This window comes from Petaurus breviceps, unplaced genomic scaffold (genome assembly GCF_028583685.1).
Source record: "Petaurus breviceps papuanus isolate PSGF00001 unplaced genomic scaffold, PetGlider_PUasm1.0 189, whole genome shotgun sequence".
NCBI classification, from domain to species: Eukaryota; Metazoa; Chordata; class Mammalia; order Diprotodontia; family Petauridae; genus Petaurus; species Petaurus breviceps.
Window position 1 is genome coordinate 24,191,782 of NW_027185809.1, and position 14,842 is coordinate 24,206,623.

Sequence of the window (14,842 nt, forward strand, 5' to 3'; positions counted from 1 at the left end):
GAGAGAGAGAGAGAGAAATTTTAGACATTTCATTTTAAAACCTTGAATTCCAGATTCATTCCCTTCCTTGTTACCCACCCTTACTGGGAAGAAAAGCAGTTCAGTATAGGTTGTACATGTGTAGCTTATGCAAAACATTAACATAGTAGATATATTGTAAAAGACTGACTCTATTTCCCTCCCTCCTATCCCACCTCCCACTTGTTCTGTTCTCTACTTTCATCCCATCCCTTTTCAAAAGTGGGTGTTTCCACTTCCCTCTCCCCAGCCTGCCATCTCTTCCATCATCCCCCCTCTCTTCCCCTTTCCCCCTATTCTCCTGTAGGGTGAAATACCCTATATAGTGTGTATGTCATTCCCTCCCCAAGCCAAATTCAATGAGAATAAGGTTGACCCATTCCCTTTTGCCTTCCTAATCTTCCCCTCTATTGTAACCATTTCCCCTTGCCTCTTCTATATGAGATAGTTTACCCCATTCTGTCTCCCCATCTCTTTTCATTATATTCCTCTCTCACCTCTTAATTTCACCTTTTAAGTATCATCCCTTCCTATTAAGTTGGTCCTGTGCCCTCTATCTATGTATACCTGTAAACATATACACACATTCACATATGTGTTCATATGGCCATATACCCTCATAAATAGACACACACACACACACATATATTTCTATTCCCTTCAACTATTTTCATACTGAGAAAAGTTTCATCAGTTAGAATTATCATTTTTCCATGTAGCAATGTAAATAGTTCAACTTTGATAAGTTCCTTATGATTTCTTTTGCCTGTTTACCTTCTCATGCTTCTCTTGCTTCTTGTATCTGAATGTCAAATTTTCTATTCAATTCTGGTTTTTTCAGCAAGAATGCTTGAAAGTCCTCTATTCCACTGAATGACCATATTTTCCCCTGAAACATGATACTCAGTTTTGCTGGGTAGGTGATTCTTGGTTTTAATCCCAGCTCCTTGGACCTCCAGAATATCATATTCCAAGCCCTTTGATCCCTCAGTGTAGAAGCTGCCAGATCCTGGGTTATTCTGATTGTGTTTCCACAATATTCAAATTGTTTCTTCCTGGCTGCTTGTAATATTCTCTCCTTGATCTGGGAATTTCAGAACCTAGCTGTAATATTCCTAGGAGTTTTCTTTTTGGGATCTTTTTCAGGAGGTGATCAGTGGATTCTTTCAACCTCAATTTGCCCTCTGGTTCTAAAATATCAGGGCAGTTTTCCTTGAGGATTTCTTGGGGGATGATTTCTAGGTTCTTACTTTGATCATGGCTTTCAGGTAGTCCAATAATTTTTAAATGATCTCTCCTGGATCTATTTTCCAGGTCAGTGGTTTTTCCCATGAGATATTTCACATTGCCTTCTATTCTTTCATTTGTTTGGATCTGTTCAACAGCATCTTGATTTCTCATAAAGTCATTAGCTTCCATTTGCTCCAATTTAATTCTTAAGGAATGATTCTCCTCATTGAGCTTTTGAGATTCTTTTTCCATCTGGCAAATTTGGCTTTTTAAGGCATTCTTCTCCTCATTGGCTTTTTGAGCCTCTTTTGCCATTTGAGTTAGTCTATTTTTTAAGGTGTTACTTTCCTCAGTCAGGCTTTTGACTTTCATTTTGTAATTTTTTTGCATTGTTCTCCTTTCTCTTCCCAATTTTTCCTCCACTGCTCTTATCTGCTTCTTAACATCCTCTATGGCCTGTTTCCAGCTCATATTTTCCTTTGAAGCTTTTGGTGCAGGAGTTCTGACTTCAGTGTCTTCCTCTTGTTCCATGCTTTGCTCCTTTTTGTCCCCAAAATAGGAGTCTAATATTGGGTTCTTCTGTATGCTTTGTTTCCTTTGCCTGGTCATGTTGCCACTCAATTGCTTGACTTTTGGGCTTTTTGCCACAGTAGGGCTCTGCCACCAGAAAGGGGAGCTTTCGTCCTAAACGCTGGGGTTTTCTCAGCTGACAGAGGCATTAGTTGGGTATCCTTGCTGAAGCCTCCACATGCTCTGGCAAGCTGGTCACACACCCCAGGACCTCCACCCTAGACTGCAATCCAGATCCAAGCAGGTAAAGCAAGAGCAATTATCCCCCAGACTGGTGCTTGGTACCCCTACACCCTGCAGGCTAAGAGCTGAAGCTGCCATGTTGGGGTGGCTGCACAGCCACAGCTCCTCAGGGCTTCTCACCCCAGGGGCAAAAGCCAAAGCAGTCCCAACTAATGGGTCCCAAAGTCCAGACTGCACTGACCTCTCACTTTGTCCTTAGGATCTATGTGTTGATAATTCTGGAAATGGCCACAGCTGCTGCTGATCTGGAGTCCCTCCAGGCGGCAGCCGGTCAGGCCCTCCCTGGGGCTAAAACCGTGGCATGGAGCTGGGCTGGGCTTCCAGAGTGCTGCTGGCCAATTCCTGCTGGCCTGCCAGGCTCTCAGTGGGAGGTTAGCTTCTCTGTGTGATTTTGTGGGTTCTGTTGCTCCTAAGTTTGTTCAGAAACCCTTTACATGAATTGGAGAAAGTGGAAGCCAGAGCTGCGTGGAGGACCTGCTTCTGCTCCCTGATTTCACTTTCATATAGCTCTAATTCTTAGAAATTTTTTCCCTTGTGCCTATTCCAAATCTACATCTCTTCGATTTTTTCATTGATTCCCTTTGGGACCAAGCAAAACAATTTTAATCCCTCTTCCCCACAGTGACCCTGAAAATACTTGCGGATAGGTATCATCCCCCCTTCACCTCTCTTTTGTTTTTATCCTCAGTCCTTCAATTCCTTCTCATTTAGCACATTGTCTTATCTTCTCACCATCCTGACCAAACTCTTCTGGACATGTTCCAGTTTATCTAGGACTTTCCTGAAATCTGGTGCCCAGGAGGAAACATACTATTTCAGATGTAGATTGATCGGGGCAGAGTATAGCAGAGCTGTTACCCATCTTTTTCTATATAGTGTTCAATAAATGCAGTAGAGGAGAGAAGGAGCTTTTTGGCTGCTGGATCACACTGTTGACTCATACTGAATTTATAGATCATTTTTACAGGAACTGCTGTCTAGCTAGACCTCTTCTATCTTGTATTTATAAGATGATTTTAAAAATCAAATGTAGAACTTTACACTCATTCTTATTAAATGTCAACTTGCTCAATTTGGCCCATTATTTTGACCTATCAGCATCTTTCTTTTTCTTTTTTTGATTCAGACTCATCCAATATGTTTAGTTATCCTTCTAGGCTTTGTATCGTCTGGAGATTTGATAAATTTGCCATCATCTATTACTCCATCTAAGTCATCGATGAAAACACTGAACAGTATAGAGCAGTGGAATACAGATCCCTTGTGTGGCCTACAATTTTGCTCTTATCCCCAAGTATAAAATGAGAGACTTTGTGAAATGCTTTCACTGAAAGCTTAAGTCCACTGTGAATGTAGTCCTCCCCTGGTATAATAGTCTGGTTATACTGTCAAAGAAGGAAATGAGGTTAGTGAAGTATGACCTGTTCATAATGAAAAACGAATGCAAAATTTTAGTGATTCTTGCTGCCCTTTCTGAGCATGCAAAAACATACTTACTAATATATTTTCAAAATTTTCCACCAATAGAATTCAATATCACTGGCTTATAGTTTGCAAACTTTTTCATCTTCCCCTTTTATGATAATTGGTATATTTGCCCTTCTTTTGTCCTGTAACCTTTTCTCCGAGATCTTTTCAAGATGACAATAACATTAACAATAATGGCTTCTTAAACATTTTCCATTCCTGACCCCTTTAGCACTTCTTAAATTGTGGGTCGCGTTGCTACAATGCTACCTGCTTGTCTTCTGACTTATCGAGGGTTCCCACTCCATAATAAACACATTGGGGTTGAACTTAAGAGTTCAAAGATAATCATCCTTGGAAACAAAACAAGAGTTGAGTAGTTCAGCTTTCTCACTGTGAGAACATTGGATTTAAGACAGTCTCATCTGTTTTAGCCTTCTCATTCAATACCAGAAGCGGCCCTGACTCTTGGCTTCAATTTTCTTGTTGTCCCCATCATAGCTTAAAGAAACAATAACAGTTCTTTCAAAAATCATTTTCTTTTCTTTTGTTTTCATAGCACCAAAATTTCATCCATTGTCACCCTCCCAGAGAGTCATCCCATGTAACAATATTTTTAAAGAAAAAGAAAGAGAGAAAATCAACAAAACTGGTTGATAACAGTTTGACATGTTTGAATTTGAGTTTGACATGTTCGAAATTGAATTTGAAATTGAAATTTTAAAATTCCAGTTTGAAAATATATGCAATATTGCATGCCTGTGATCCTCCCATCTCTGTAATGGAGTGTGTGTGTGTGTGTGTGTGTATGTATATAGAGGTAGTATCTTCTCATATTTCTTCTTTAGAGCTATGCTTATTATTTATACTTTTACAGTATTCACTTTTGATTGCTTTGTGGTGAATATTCTTTCCATCTATACTTTTGAAGTCTTTATGGATATTGTATTCTTGACTTTAGTTATGTTACTCTTCATTGGATCATGTAAATATTTCCTTGCTCTGCTGCATTCATCATATTTTTTATTTCTTATTACACAGTAATGTTTCCTAATATTTATGTACCACAATTAACAATCATTCCTCATTTAATGGGCATCTACTTTGAATTCAGTTCTTTGTAATGACAAAAATATCCTCAAACTGTGCAACTCTTTTAAAAAACTGTTCTTGCCTCAATTTTAATAGTACTCTATTAGTGGTGTGGGGGGTGATGTAGAGAGAGAAAATGAGTTCAATTTTGAAATTAGAATTACAAATTAGAAGTGCTGTTCTTTTGTATCTATCCTTAGGTACTGTTTTTTGCTTCCGGCTTCTATGCTTCCAACACATACAGACACACATGCTCATATATACAAACACACATATTTTTCCAAGTGACTTTTGTAATTATTTTGCCTAGCTTTGTAAAATAACCCTTTAGTTGCTTGATTGGTATATACTTAAAGCTATAACTTTTATTGTTTAAAGTTTTATTATATTGGCTTTATATATAAGATATGAACTCCTCCAGCTACTTAAGTTTTTCCTTCTGTCTTTGAGTCCATCCAACTTTTGGTCCCATTGACATTTTGCTTTTCAGTCTTTGTCTTGTATTGCTAATAACTTCTCTATCTTTCTCATATTAGGTCTTTGCTTTCCACTGCTATGCAGACCCCTGAGGCTGGGTGTATTCAACGTCCTCTGTGTTGGGGGGGGGGAGATTGGGATTTAGTTGACTCCTTGCCCAGAATAAAATTAGTGAGGAGAGGACTGAGCCCCGCTGGGTTTCTAGTCCTCTTGCCTTAGGTACAGAAGCCCCTAGGGCGTCATTCTCCTCTATTCAGTTCTGTGTTGTGATCTTTTCCCCATTCTTCTCCAGGTCCACTTCCTTTTCTTCCGCATTTAACTGTGCAGAATCACTGTCTTCCAACCCTTGTGGCATATGGTAGGTAGGGTTAATACGGAGTCAATGATATGGGGCACTTGGCAGGGATCTTTTAAAGTAGAAGCCGAAACACAAGTGTGTGAAGTGCTGATTATGCCCAGCATGTGGTATGGGGATGGAGCGGGGGCAGCAGTAGTGAAAAATGGGAGCTCTAAGCATTTTAGTTACCTGATGTTATTTTATGTCTTGTTTGTTTTGTTTATTTTTTACCACATGTGGTGATTATCTTTTTTCTTGCTCTTTCAAATTTAATTACTCTAGATTGAACATATATTCCTTCTTGTAAATTAGCTGTGTGTAGGAAACAAGTGCTCTGCCATTCTGCCAATAATATCTGTATCTTCTTTTAGTTAAATTAATTAAAACATTCTTTCATTGGCCATGTCCACAAAAAAAAAAAAAGTCTCAATCCTTACGCTAAGTCTAACATGTCTCTATCAGGAGGTGGGTAGCATTTCATCGTGAATCCTCTGGAATTGTGGTTGGTCATTGCATTGATCAGAATTCCTAGTCTTTCGAAGTTTTGTTTTTAAATGTTGCTGTTCTTGTAAAAATTGTTCTCCTGATCTTTCTCATTTCACTCTGCATCAATTCATATAGGCTCCCCAGGTTTCTCTGAAACCATCCCCTTCATCATTTCTTACAGAACAATAATATTCCATCACATTTATGTACTTTAATTTGTTCCACCATTCTCCATTTGATGGGTACTCTCTCAGTTTCCAATGCTTTGCTACCTCAAAAAATGTTTTACAAATATTTTTGTACATATGGGTCCTTTTCCTTTTTCTCTGATCTCTTTAGGGGTAGATAGACTTACATGTCAGAGAATAAATGGAGTTGAGACCTTGTTAAATTGGCAGTTGTCGCAATTGGTAAAAGTAGAAGTACAGTTGTTTTCTCTCTTCATCATTTTTTCTAGAGTATAGTGCTGGGAAAACTTCACTCAGAGCTTAGATTATAACCTTTTCTTTAGTAAGGGACTCCCCACCTCCACAAGTTGAGAGCAGAATAGATTAGGAGAAAAGGAGGTGACCTTAGTTATGAGCCTCATCACAGGCTTCTAAACTTCTTTTGAATGATTATCTGCATGGAACACATTGTTACAATAATTAGCTCAGCTTTAGGGAGTTTACTTTAGATGAGAAGTTCTTAGTTCAGTCATCATCATTCTGAGGCTTCAGAAAAAATTACTAATACGCAGGCAGAGAAGCTTAATATTCTTCAAAATCTTACATTTAAATCTATCCCTAGTTAACCACTGACATTTTTTGTGATTGAGTAAAATTCAGTTTACCTGAAATAGTTGAGTGATAAAGCAGGAGATTATTTATTGTCTGTGGATAAATAGGATTTGGAAAGGGAATCTTGGGAAAGAGCTGATCTTTTTTGAATCTTCTTGTAACCTAGATCCTTCTCTTTGTCGTGCCTGGAGAGCCCAGGGATGCTTTTCAACATCTCCCTCTCTGCCTCAGCTCAGTCTTCACTTTTCTCCATGCTTTATTCAACCTCTTGAATCCAGACAGAATGTTTTCTTCCCCAGTCCTGAGATAGTATCTCGTGCTTAGGTCATGCTCCCACAATAGGTTTGATCGATTCAGGGTGCACAGGTCTTATTCACATAGTTCTGATTGATTTGGTCCAAAAAATGAAACTACTGAGGACACCAGAATCAAAAGATAATACATTTAACCTTTCCATCTCCACTTACTATTATTTTATATCTCTTCTGCCCTTTTATAGCTAAATTCTTTCAAAAGACCATCTTTAATAGGTGCCTATAGTTTCTCTCCTTTCACTGTCTTCTTTACAAGCTGGCTTCTAAACTTATCATTCCTTGGAAATTGATTTCTACAAAGTTACTAATAATCTATTGGTTGACAAATCTAATGACCTTTTCTCAATTTTATTCTCTATGACTTCTCTGCAGCCTTTGGCACTGTTGCTCACTCATTCTTCCTTGATACTCTCTTCTCTGTAGGTTTTCAGGATACCACTGTCTCTTGGTTTTCCTTCTACCTATGTGACTTTTCCTCTTTTTTTGCTAGATCCTTTTCTAGATCTCTCGTCCTCTAACCAAAGGTGTTCCTCAGTATTCTGACCTAGGCCATCTTTTCACTCTCTATACCACATCACTTGGTGAATTCATAATGATCATTTCTATGCTAATGATTCTAAAATTTACCTATCCTGCTCCCCAATTCTCTGCTGACCTCCAAACTCGCATTTCCAAGTGCCTTTCAGAGAGCAGAAACTGGATTCCAGTAGCCGTGTTAAATTAAGCATGTTCAAAACTGAACTCATTATCTTTTTGTCTAAATCACCCCCCCACACCACATGCATTTCCTCTTACTGTAGAGGAAAATACCTTTCTCCCAGTCCCTCAGGCTCACAACCTAGAAGACATCTTGGATTCCTCACTATCTTTCACCATCCATATCCACTATCTTGCCAAGGCCTGTCAAGTTCATCCCCTTCTCTCCTCTGATACTGCCACCATTCTAATGCAGGTCCTCATCACTTCACACTTGAAAAGTTGTAATGGCCCGCTGGTGAGTCTGCCAACCTGAACTCTGTCCCAACTCTAATCTATCCTTTATTCAACCACTACAGTAATTTTCCTAAAGATCAGGATCTACCCCCTCAATAAACTCCAGTGACTCCCTATTGCCTCAATGATCAAATACAAAATGCCATTCAAAGCCCTTCCTAACCTAGCCTCCCTCTCACCTTTTCAGTTGTAGTGTGCCTTACTCTCTGTTACGTATTCTTCAATCTAATGATATTGGACTTCTGCTTGTTTTGTCAACAAGACTTTCCATCTCTCAGCTCTGGGCATTTTCTCTAGCTGTCCTCCATGCCCATGCTCTTCCTCCTGAGTTCTGCTTACTGACTTCCCTGGCTTCCTTTAAATCCCAACTAAAATCCTTCTTTTGCTGTAAGCCTTCCTCAACCCCTCTTAATTCGAGTATCTCTCTCCCCTCTGTTAATCATTTCCCATTTATCCTGTATACATTTTATTTTGTATATGTTTGTTTGCATGTTGTCTTCTTCAGTAGATTGTGAGCTCCTTGAGGGCAGGGACTGTTTTTTGCCTCTTTTTGTTTCCACAGCACTTAGTGCAGTGCCTATCACATTGTAGGTGCTTTGATTAATGTTTATTGATTGATAGGAGATAGCTGGGTCAAAGGATATACACAGTTTAATATCTTTTTTGGCATAGTTCCAAACTGCTCTCTAGAATGGTTGGACAAGTTCATAATTCCCTATATCTTCTTGGTATGCAGTGCAACTCAATCTATTTCCATACTTTTTTGGATTCCTTTTGAGTGATGTATAATGTTCCAGAACCAAATTCCAGTCATGAAGCCCATTTCAACAGTTTAAAAGTCATAATCACAAGTACTTAGGGAGATTGTTGAGTAATGAATGTCTAGACTGATACCTTCCAGATGCCCTACAATTCCCAGAGTTATATTCATATTGATTTAATTCCTTTCCTTTGCTTAGGTTATTTCTAACCCCTTCCTAATGCCAAGCACAAGATACTAGTTCTCCAGAAAGTCATCTGAAAGTTGGGGATTTGTTTAGATCATTCATACACATGACGGTGTCCCCTATTTCATTAGAAGGGTGGAAGTTTATCTGTTGCTTGGGAAGAAATGTTTTCAGAAAGGCAGTTATCTATGGCGATGCAACTTTTGTATTATAATAATCTGAAGCCGAATTTTGGGACATTTTAGATTAACAGGAGTTGAGCAAGGATCAAATACATCATAGGCTTCACTAGTACCAAGAGAAAGCAAGCAAAGCCTCATTCAGGAAGGTATAGAGCCAGTTGTGCTGAGTCGGAGATGGTAAAAGGGAACAGTACAAAGGCTAATTCCAGGAGAATTCAGCCAAAGTAGGTAATGAATTGTCCCCTATCTTGAGGTCTCAAGTGAATATCAAATGAGATATTAATTTTAAAGAGCCTCTACATAGTAAGCAATGTATAAATGATAGTAATTATTATTATGGCAAAGTAACTGATTATTGAAGCTTTTATAAAGGGGATTGTTAGTAAAGTATCAGTCTAATTGGATGACTGCTGAAACTCCTTCCAGCTTTTGAGTTTCTCTGATTTTGTGCCAGATGATACAAATGTGAGCAATAGATGTGGAGCAAGGCACTCAGTCTTTCCTATTTCTTCTTCCTTTAGGAATTTGGGAGAGGAGCTGGTTCCTTTGAGACCACATCTTTCTTCTCCCACTAAATGGCACAGGGTTATGACCTTTCCTTAAGTCTCTACATCTAACCTGCCCCTTACTCAGAGAGGAGTCTCAAATTCATTATATAAACAGAGCTTTGCATAACACTGACTATGATTTAGTCATGCAATGAGTTAGAAATGAAATCCCTGTGTGCCTCTGTTCTAGTCAATTCAATTTAATTCAAATCAACAAAAATTTAAATCTTTCCTATGATCAGAAGAATATTTGTCATATTCTTTGCAGAAGTGAGCAAAACCACAAATAACTTAATGTCTGGAACAATTTTTGAGATTCCCCAGAAGACTATCCGTGTCATTACAGAAACATTGCTATTCCTAGCATACCAAGAAACAAAAAATGAATTAATACATTTGCTCAGCTATTCTTAACTGCTTTTATTTTGATTTATAGGTGTTGCAGATGACCCTTATGCTAGAGATTATACTTCTCCAGCAGCAACAAAAGATGAAGGAGCCTTTTACACATCTTTGATTTCTGACGTCCATTGTTCATCCCAGCAGGATTCTGTGTATTTCGCTGGAATCCTTCAAAAGGAAGACAATCATACTACCAGTTCAGAGAGCACTGAGGAGCTGAATGCGTGTGGCCCTTCCTTGCAAGATGCATCTGGCTTGGAGTCTCATGGTTTATTTAGTTCTGATTCTGGAATAGAGATGACTCCTGCAGAATGTACAGACGTCAATAAGACCTTAGCAGATCCCCTAGGCCAGATGAAAGCAGAAGCTTATAAATACATTGACATAAGTAGGCCAGAGGAAACAAAATACCAGGAACAATGGGCCTCGGACCAGAAAAGCAAGGACTCAGATTTTAAGAATGAATGTGCTGAAACATCAGTAAAGTCGGAATGTACCTCTGAGCCTGAGACACGGGCTCCTATAGAGGTAAAGAGAGCCAAAGAACATTTATTGGAAGAGTCAACATTTGTACCATATATAAATGATTTGTCTGAGGATCAGCACTGTGTCTCCCTGGTTACAGCACCAGTCAAAATCACACTGACTGAGAGCGAGCCAGTTGCTGAGACTTCTGCCCAAGAGAAGACTCCAGAGAAGAAGGATACCTGTCTGAAATCAAGTCACGAAACAGTGCCAATAGTCACTGTCTCAGAACCAGAAGATGACAGCCCGGGATCAATGACTCCACCATCTTCTGCAACAGGTAAAAAGGACAGGTGTTCTTAATTTTAAAAAATAAAACAAAACAAAACAAAAAAAAAACATGGGTATAATTTACATAATAAATAAATTACAAATAAGTCCATTTGTAATATTCCTTTGAATCAAGAGTTCTTAACCTTTTGTTGTCTTATGGACCCCTTAGGCAGTCTGGTGAACCTATGGGCTTCTCAGAATTATATTTATTAATGTATAAAATAAAATATATAGCACTAATAAGGAAACCAATTGTAGTGAAATACTATGATATATATGTATATATGTACATATATAGATATATACACACACATATACATATACAGAAAATTCACAAATCCTCTGAAATCTTTGCAAAGATGAGAAGTCTGGAGACTTCTGTGTCTTCCTCTCAATTGTTTTAGATAATATTTAATATGCCAGATTTTATTAATACGACTATTAAGGAGTAGGAAACACATCTGCAGCACCAAAGTTAGGAGATCTGGAATTTACTTCTTCCCTGTGTTGGTTTATAAAAAGCTTTGTTCTTTATTTGAGGAGAGGATCAGAGAATGGATAGTCAAAAGAAAAACTTCAAATGTATATGTGCTGTTCAGGGTAGGGAAGACTGCCATGTATATTTCTAGATCAGGAGTTCTTAACGTTTTTTGTATGTCATGAACCCCTTTGGCAGGCTGATAAAGTGTATAGACCTTTAGAATCATGTATTTAAATGCACAAAATAAAATTCATAGAATTACAAAGGAAACCATTATATAGAAATAGCTATAATTTTTTTTTAATTCACAGACTCCTTATTAAGAACCTTTCATCTAGGTTGCTTTGCTGAACCTAGCAATTTCAGTGAAGCAATAACAAAAGTTGGAATGAGCAGCTACTCTGAACTGAGGATCAGGGGAGCTAAATTCTAGTCTAGATTTTGCCACTAACCAGCTGTGATACCTTTGGAATTTTGCACTCCTAATATTGAAAATCAGTTCCCCCCCCTCCGCTCCAGAACATAAGATCAAGGACATAGTATCACAGAATCATAGCTGTCTTCAAGTATTTAAAGGTTTGTCCATGAAAGAGGGATTAAAATTATTCCTCTCAATAAAAAAGAACTGGCAGCAATGGTTAGAAGACATAAAGAAGCAAATTTAGGCATGACCTAAAGAAAATTTTTCTTTCTTTCATCAGTACTATTCAAAAGTATAATGGGCTGCCTTAAGGGTGGTAGGTTCTCCTTTCACAGGAGATCATCAAGTGAAGACTAGATGACCACTTAAAGGGTAAACTGTAGAGGGAATTCTGGGCTGCCAGGTGGCACAGTGGATAGAGTGTTGAGCCTGGAGTCAGGAAGACTCATCTTCCTGAGTTCAAATCTAGCCTCAGACACTTCCTAGCTAAGTCACCCTGGGGAAGTAACTTAACCCTCTTTGCCTCAGTTTCCTAACCTGTAAAATGAACTGGGGGAGGAAATAGCAAAACACTGCAGTATCTCTCCCAAGAAAACCCCAAATGATTTCATGAAAAGTTGGATATGAGTGAACAATAACAAAAGTAGAGGGAATTCTAGTTCAGGATTGGGTTGGACTGGATTTCCTTAGAGATTCCAACTCTGAGATTCTGGGAACATATTATTCTTCTGCTCAAAAATCTTCAATGAGTCCTTGTTGTTGTTTTAATTGAATAAAGTTCATTCTTCTTACCCTTGCATTTTCCGTTAATTTCAAGACTTTCTCCTCTTAGTTACGGTGCAGTGCTTAGAGTGATGGAGCTGGAGTCAGAACAACCTGAGTCCAAATCTAGTCTCAGATAATTACTATGTAATGTGACCCTGGGCAAGTCACTTAACCTCTTTCAACCTTGATTTCCTCATCTGTGAAATGGAAGTAATAATAGCACATACTTCCCAGGGTTGTGAGGATCAAATGAGATATTTGTAAGGTGTTTAGCACATTGTCTGGTACATGGTAGGTACTTAATAGATGCTTGTTTCATTCCTTCCTTCCTCAAGAAACTTTTCTCAATACTTCTAAAAAAGTATTCTCTTCCTTTTAAGGGAATGTAAATTAATTGTTTCTGTTTTGGTCAGAAACCCTGAAGGTCTTCCACTCCCAGACTGATTTTGTTTTGATTAGGTAAAAATTCCTTGACTAAAAATTCTTACCTAGCCTTAATCACAGAATGGGCTTTACCTCAGTTAAAATGAGAACTTGGGAAGAACTTACCTTAAAAAGGCCTGGGTCTTCTATTGCATCCAAGGCCTTCTCTAGCCATATTGATTTATATCTAGCCATTGGATACAGATGGCTCTAGAGGAGAGAGGCTGGTGACTTTGCACAGCCTTGCCTCACTTAAATCCAGTTCACTCGCAAGTCATGGCAGCACCTCCCCAACGTCATGGTCCTCTTGAGAACAAAGGACAAACAATCACTTCAAACACTGATGTAGCATTTGTCGTAGTTTATATTTGGTTATTTGTGTACTTCTCTTATCTCCTCTATGAGATTGCAAACTCCTTGAGAACAAGGACTGTGCCTTGTACTTCTTGGCAGCCCACCCTCCTCCCCCAGAACCAGCAAAGTGCTGTGCACAGTATGGTGTTGTTTTCTTAAAATGTGGCATAATTTGGGAAGCAGTGGTACCTCTACTGCTTGGCTCCCTTGCTGATTAGTTCCTGCATACTGTGTCAGAGCATTCTATAGATAGGGCTTAATTGGGAAGGATCTCATAGGATCTGATACTGTTTTTAGAGCAAGAACTAGGAATGCTAGGTCAGCATGAGAGAGACACAGAGAGACAGAAAGAGAAAGAGACAGAGACACAGAAAGAGATAGAGAGAGAAAGACTGACAGCCTACCCCAAAGAGCACCTTAGCGAACCTATAGGGTAATACACACATTTTTCATTTCACCAAAGGAGAATTAGTGGCCCCTCATTTGTGGAAACCCTGACTAATGCCTTGGAATTGTGGATATTGACTCAGCCTGTTTTGTAAAGGTGACTAGACTCTGAAACAAAATCTGGTAGATAGAGTCTGTGCGTCCATTTTCTCATGCTCGCTCAGTTGCTTCTGAGAGAATGTGAGGAATGTAGTTTCCAGTATCTGCATTTGTCTATTTTTGTTCTCTTAATCCTGATCAGACAAGAAGTGTTTGAAAAAAAAAGAAAACACCCACAAACATCTTTTTATTTATTATTTTAAAATTGAATTGATTGAATTAAAAACAAAAAAGATCGAGGAGCATCATTAGCTATCCCATCTGGGCCATTTGAGATTTTCACTAATCTATTTTCTGAATAGAAAATATATTTGTACCAACTGATTCGTTACAACAAAACCTTTATGGATCCAGTCAGATGGTTCACTCTTTTATAAATGATGTCCTCTAAATTATATTTTCTTCTCCCTTTAATCTTCATTAGACTATATTTATTTGCCTCTATGTCCTCTATTCAAATGTTTTCTTATTCAAGTTTTTATTTATTAGAATCATAGGGTTTTAGGTCTAGAACTGGAAGGGACCTCAGAGGCAATCTCTTGTAAAGTCACACTTCTCTTGTAATTTTCTTGCTAATAGTTCATTATTAGTCATTAGATTATTCGTTAAAGATTTATTAAGTGTGTAGAACACTGTGCTGTGGAAGGCATGCTGACCTTTTGGAACTTGCAATCAATCTAGTGGAGAAATAAAATTCTGCAGTGTGCTGATCAGTGTTTAATAACCAGTTTCCAAAAAAAGGTATTCACCCACACTTTTAAGTTTAATCTGTATTATTAACATTTTGTCCATCACTTTCTAAGCCTAGACAATCAACAAAACAATAAAGCAAGCCCCAATTGATACTGATTTCTGTGGTATGAACGCTTACATTAAAGTTTTAACAATTGACTGTCACTTATTGGAGCTGATTCCAGCACACCACCCCTAGAGGACACAAACCTAGATAATTATACTACATAATATTAC

At 38.3% G+C, this 14,842-nt stretch overlaps 1 protein-coding gene across 2 annotated transcripts in view; it reads left to right on the forward strand.

Moving 5' to 3' along the window:
- RTN1 (reticulon 1) overlaps positions 1–14,842 on the forward strand; it is a 277,572-nt gene that overhangs the window by 114,467 nt on the left and 148,263 nt on the right. For both annotated transcript variants that reach the window (XM_069092057.1, XM_069092056.1), the window contains exon 2: positions 10,120–10,890. In XM_069092057.1, the coding sequence (XP_068948158.1) occupies positions 10,120–10,890 (771 nt within the window). The remainder of the gene's footprint in view (positions 1–10,119; positions 10,891–14,842) is intronic.